Source organism: Nansenia antarctica, assembly GCF_963989245.1.
Source record: "Nansenia antarctica genome assembly, chromosome: 9".
Taxonomy (NCBI): Eukaryota; Metazoa; Chordata; class Actinopteri; order Argentiniformes; family Microstomatidae; genus Nansenia; species Nansenia antarctica.
This window is the reverse complement of record NC_137679.1, coordinates 24,073,547-24,079,820: the sequence shown is the minus strand read 5'-3', so window position 1 is coordinate 24,079,820 and position 6,274 is coordinate 24,073,547. Positions and strand designations below refer to the sequence as shown.

The 6,274-nt window shown below is 44.4% G+C and overlaps 1 protein-coding gene across 1 annotated transcript; it reads right to left on the bottom strand.

Annotated features, from left to right (window-relative positions):
* Positions 1 to 295: 295 nt before the first annotated feature.
* rab11a (RAB11a, member RAS oncogene family) lies at positions 296 to 5,668 on the bottom strand. Its single transcript, XM_080539302.1, has 5 exons — positions 5,568 to 5,668; positions 4,071 to 4,266; positions 3,675 to 3,868; positions 3,060 to 3,140; positions 296 to 2,472 (listed from the first exon to the last, which is right to left on the bottom strand). Exons 1-5 carry the CDS (start codon positions 5,605 to 5,607, stop codon positions 2,336 to 2,338), a joined length of 648 nt encoding a protein of 215 aa, XP_080395428.1. The 5' UTR covers positions 5,608 to 5,668; the 3' UTR covers positions 296 to 2,335.
* Positions 5,669 to 6,274: the final 606 nt, after the last annotated feature.

Below are 6,274 nucleotides of genomic sequence, written 5' to 3'. Positions count from 1 at the left end.
CAACGACAACATACTGGCTACATACATAGCTGCCTTATTCTGTTGTACTAATGGTTGTTAGGAGTGAGGCTGGTCTCTATAGTCCATCACAAACTGTGTCTTGACCATGAAAGTTCTGCTAACATTCTCACTCTTCATATCAAGCTTTCTCAGTAGACCATAGAAAGCCATGGGTGAAAAACAATGTTGACGACCTCTAGCAAGACTCCTCTTGTACCTTAATAGTCACCCAGAGCAGTTGTATTGACCAGCTAAACGCAATGAAATCACACAATAATCACACACACATTTAGACTCAGTTGTAATCATTTCTTTTATTTGCACTTTTCATTTGTAATTAGTGGACATAATAACAGTTTAATTATAACAAAACAAATAAAAAAATCACAGTACAGCAACACACATAAAATAAAATAAAGTGGAGGCAAAATGTGTAAGAGAACTGACTGTCACACAACAGCGATAATTAAGAGGATATAAGCTAACTGGAGATGGCAGTGCCATCTGTGCCCTCACATCATTGGCACTGCCTGCCAGACACACAAGAGACTGCAACCTCTAGAAAGCAGGTCATCACAGTACAATACAGGGCTGCAGTCTGTATCAGGCCCTGCATCATCAGGTAGCCGGTATCTTACACTATATCATCTGCCATGGGGTCCACTAATAGCATGGTCATTTGTGATATGTGTTGGTTGGAATTAGAAGTGAGAAAACATTAGAAACACTTGTAAGTAACATGTTGTAGTGCTCTCAGTGTAATAAGTTATGGGGGCGTGTTTTAAGTTCAGTGCAAAGAGACACTATTCTACACTGGAATCTTCCAAGTTCATTTTCCTCCTTCTACAGTCTCTCCCACCCACACTTGCAACTCACCACAGTGCCAGGAGGGACAGTGATAAGTGATGTGTGTGTGTGTGTGTGTGTGTGTGTGTGTGTGTGTGTGTGTGTGTGTGTGTGTGTGTGTCTGTGTGTGTGTGTGTGTGCCGCTGTGAGAAAGTGTTTTCCTAAGCCCCAGAGGTCATAGAGGAACCACAGCACAGCCTTACTACCAACACACAGATCAGCCACTTACTACAGCATCTGACCACTAACCCAAGGAGCATACAGAGCACCTGAGTGGGGACAAGAGAGGCTATCAGCCTGCAGTGGAGGAGTCTCAAGGAAAGGCTGGGTCATAATGGAGTAATGAAGTAATAAAGCCCTGTGATTGGCTGGTTCTCCTCTTATCTGACTTGGGCCCATAGAGCCACAGCCAAGTTTTGTTCAAAGAGCTCTTCAATATCACTGACACAGCTCTAGCTGATTTGGTCGATTTCCCACAACTCTAGGCAATGGAGACCAAGTACCTGATCCTCTGCAGTGAGCGGCTCCTAGGCCCGCCAGAGATCATTGATGTCAGGGAGCCGCACGACACAAAGAAGTAACGTGATCTGAGAGAAGGGGAGGTGTGAAAGCTCTGCAGTAGTAAGCAGCACATGCGTGAAACAAAGGCATCCCAATATGACATTCTACGAAAAAAAAGGCACTGAAACCATTAACCCACGCGAAATCATGTAATAAAATAAAAAAAGCAGCTATGAATGAATCATTCTTAGGCACCACACTGGGGAACAGCACCCTTCCCCTCCACAGTGATCATGTGCCACTGTCTTGCTCCCGACCTGAGGTGGAGGAGCGCGCTAGCAGTGATCACACAAGACTGCCACGATCATGACAACAGGAAGCTCCGCCTCTTCAGTCCAACATAAAACAAAAGTGCAACACAGCTTGTGTTCTCTGCCTACATGCTTGGTGAATAACAGACTACTTGGACATTGTCTTCATCAGGAGGCGGGGCGCTCAGTAAGACACAGGGCACTGATCCTAGTCTACCATCAGCATTTACCACAGAGTACATCATCTAATTACAGCACAAATAACACAATCAGGCCCCCAACGCGCTACGGCTCCTCACCGCCAAAGACGCAGTCACAATGAGAGTGTAGTGAAATTACAGGTACAGGTGAACAAATTATTAAAAAATAAAAATAAAAAAATGCCTCAAAACAAAATGAACAAAAGAAACATTAAATAATATATTAAGACATTTCTGTGAAGATTCGCCCGTCTGATTATTAAAATGTTGCTATATAAAAGCCTAACATGGCAGAAGAAAGGCCCAGGTCTGACTGCATGTGGAGTTCCCAGGCCTCAGACTCTATGCTGGAGCCTGGCCGTGCAGCTGTATCTCAGAACCAAAGCAGTCTTTTAGAAGGGCTGGGGGGAGGGGGGGGGGAGGGGGGAAGGGAGGGGAAGGGAGGGAGGTTGGTGATATGCAGGTGGACTGGTGCTGCTAGATGCTCTGACAGCACTGCATCTTTGGTTTGTTCTCAGTGGGCTGCACCTGGATGGACACCACATTGTTGCTAGGTGACATGTCATTGTCTCGTCGATCGGACATCTGTTTCTGAGACACGATGCGATAGATTTCTGCAGGTTGACGAGACAGAGAGAGAGAGAGAGAGAGAGAGAGAGAGAGAGAGAGAGAGAGAGAGAAAGAAGGAGAGAGAAGGTAATTAAAATGAACTCTATACAGATAGACCTACTAATGCTACTTCTCTTTATGTGAGCTTTATCTGCGTTATAGTACCTTGCATTGCACAGCTCGACAGGAAGCTTGTATAATGTAATCACCGGACAGAATCTGATAGTGTTCCCTTTTAAGCATTTATTGTTTGGCTTCACTGTGCCGGGGCCAAAGGAGCCGGGGCCAAACAGAGCAACATTAGGGCTCAGCTGCAGATCGTTATTACCGTCACGTCCTGTTAAAGGAACTCGGAAGATCCACCCCACCAGAGGCCGGAGCTTTGATTAGTCATTCATGAAAATCTGGCGCTCAGCCCAGTAAGACTGATCACTTAAACACAATCACTCTCTTCTCTCTGTTACGGTTAGACTCTCTAAGACACACAGACACAGACACAGACACAGACACAGACACAGACACAGACACAGACACAGACACAAGACACATATGAACCAATCAAGGCTAGAAGGGGCAACAGAGGCAGACTCACCAGTCAAAATGGTCTGGAAGGCTGTCTCAACATTAGTAGAATCCAGGGCTGAGGTTTCCAGAAAAGACAAACCGTTTTTCTCTGAGGAACGGAGAGAACACATTAAATCACGCCAATAACATGTCAGTGTAATCACCATCACACACACACACTGTCAAGTTCAAGTTCCTCCGTCTGACCTCTGTTACATGACAGGAACTGGATAAGAAGAACACATCCTTCATAGCAATACATGGTCACAACCAGTACTCAAGTTGTAAAAGAAAATCAGGGGGGATGGTGGATTTTATCATATGGGGACAATTTTAGCATCCCCACAGCATCAGTGTCTTCAGTGTCAGTGACTTGAAAAATGTCATTGCATGTGTGCGTGCCCCCTCGCCCACAGTATTTTACTCAATATGTGCTAAACTAAATGTTGAAATAGCAGTAATACCACGTTCATTGATAAAATGACATAATGGATGGAAAGGGGGGATGGCAGTTTTAGAAGGGGGATGATTTTGACCGTTTTTATTTCAGGGGGGATGCCATCCCCCCTCATCTCGAGTGCTGGCCACGACGGAGCCTTTGTGAGTGATACCAGGGTGCAGGGGTGGAGTTTAGGTTTCTGACCTGCAAATGCCCGTGCCTCGTCCGTGGGCACTGCCCTGAGGTGGCGCAGGTCACTCTTGTTGCCAACGAGCATGATGACAATGTTGCTGTCCGCGTGGTCTCTCAGCTCCTTCAGCCAGCGCTCCACATTTTCATAGGTCAGGTGCTTGGCGATATCATAGACCAGCAGAGCCCCCACTGCTCCACGGTAGTACCTGTGTATCACACAAGATAGTCTGGCTTTTCTTTTTTCTGGCTTTTTTTTCTTCTTTTTTTTTTAAAGGGGAAATACACTGATCCCCGCTTACAAGAAGGACCTGTTATTTGTGACGGCATTCCCTAAAGCAGAATGTATGTTCTGTATTCTTCATTACACAACTTCATAGTCAAGTGTTTCAAAATGGAAGCCATACTCACGCAGAGGTGATGGCGCGGTACCGCTCCTGTCCAGCTGTGTCCCATATCTGGGCTTTCACCGTCTTTCCATCCACCTGGATACTGCGCGTGGCAAACTCGACTCCTATGGTGCTCTTGCTCTCCAAGTTGAACTCGTTCCGGGTGAAACGGGACAGCAGGTTGCTCTTCCCCACACCAGAGTCTCCGATCAGTACCACTGCAACAGCAGAAGACATGAATGGTGAGTGTTTGGAATGGGATGTGTTTTGAGAGGATCTAGTCTATATCATATGAAAGGGAGAAGGACCTTTCACACTATTTTACTTGTTTTTTTTTATGTTTTACTTATTCAGCAAAGTCACCGAAGCTTTGTAAGCTGTGAAAATGTGTGCAAATAAATAAATAAATGAAAGTCCTAAGTAGAGGATGTTAAGTTCTTCTGAGCATTCCAGTTTGTGGTTAAGAGTACAGCCAAACAATGACACTGACGAGTTTGTTTTATAGGCCAAACAGCCAGCCATACATTAAAAAAAACACGGGCCCCCATTCCAGTACTGTTCATGCCAGCTCATGAGCTGTAGGTAAACACTTAAAACATTGTTGTTTACATTTTGGCTCCAGATAGATTTCTGCAAACATCTAAGCTGTTCAGTAGTAACCATCCCTCCTGGTGTGCAGACCATTGTTACAGCCCAGCATTTTTACACTTGATTCAACTGACCTAATCAAGACTTGATCATTAGTTGATTCGCTTGGTTATTGAATCGGCTTTAGCTAGGTTTGGAACAGAAACCTCCACACCCTCTTGGCTTGTAAGATCTCCAATGTAATAAGTGACCACAATGGCATTCTTCTGACCATAATTATGTGTAGCTGGTCCCAATTCAACATGTTCCATTAATGGCCACACAAATGTGGTTTATATCTCTGCGTTTATATGACGATGAACTCAAGACTGTAACGTTTTGACGTCTAAAATAGAGCTAGAACAAGAGGGGGTAGGCTATTTAATTATGTATGTTCTTATAGGAAAACAATTGATAAAAAGACGTATTCCAACTTGAAGTGGTACAACACGACTGAATCCAGTGACATGGTGGAATTCTCGTGCTTAGCTGAGGTCATAAAAGAATGCTCGCCTTTTTTACACTAGTCACATTCCTGTCATCAACACAACAGAGGGCCCTGTGCTCCGACCTTGCTCACTACACTTCACTGGAGAATAGGTTTCCTCGGATGATGATGCTGCAAGCAACACCTTATGTACATTGTCATAGCTAGTTACTAACGTATTAACTGAATTATGACTGTACTACAGAGGGCGGATAGGCAGCGCTACCGAGCTCTATCTTTTCGCAAACGGCGCAGTCGCCGCTGCGGTAGCTAGCTAGCCTAACAGGACCCTAGTATATACCCAAGCTAGCCAGGCAACTTACGACCCCTCCTGCTAACGAAATAATGAGTATAAAACAATGACATCTCATTTTATAAACATGTATTTGTTGAGAGTTGGTTTACCTTTAAACAAATAGTCATATTCGTCATCTCTGGTCCCCATTATGATCACGGTAAGGTTCGATGTCTGTGAATGCGAGAGGGACCTTCCCTTTCCTTTCTTCCTCCTGGCACTGCAATGCACTGCACCCTGCCACAGGCTAGCTATCGTAGCTAATCCAGCCAGTTAGCATCCAAGCTAACGTTAGCTAATTACGCCCACTTCCGGATTTTAGGTGGCTGGTCGTAACTATTTTCTCCCCCACCGACAATACAATATTCCCTAATTTGTGTGGGATGAAATAATTCTATATATTTTAGACGTCTGTCCAGTTTCTCTGGTCATCATCAGTTTTAGAACAATAACCAATGAAAGTGCTACCCCATTATAGACTGCTACTACAGACGTCCAGCTCACGCACGGTTCTATGGTGTAATGGTTAGCACTCTGGACTCTGAATCCAGCGATCCGAGTTCAAATCTCGGTAGGACCTGGCTTTTTTATTTGTACACCAACTCCTCCTGAAACTGCAAATAGTCATTCCCAATGACTACATCCCCTCACCTGGGTACCAAAACCCTCCACCCAAAAACGATGATACAGTTCTCCTGAATGTGTTAGGGAGACCCTCATAAAAAAAATAACAATACTCTTTCATTGGTCATTTACATATTTTATTTTCATTTTTGATATTTAGAAGATGCCTTTATTCAAAGCAACTTACAACAAA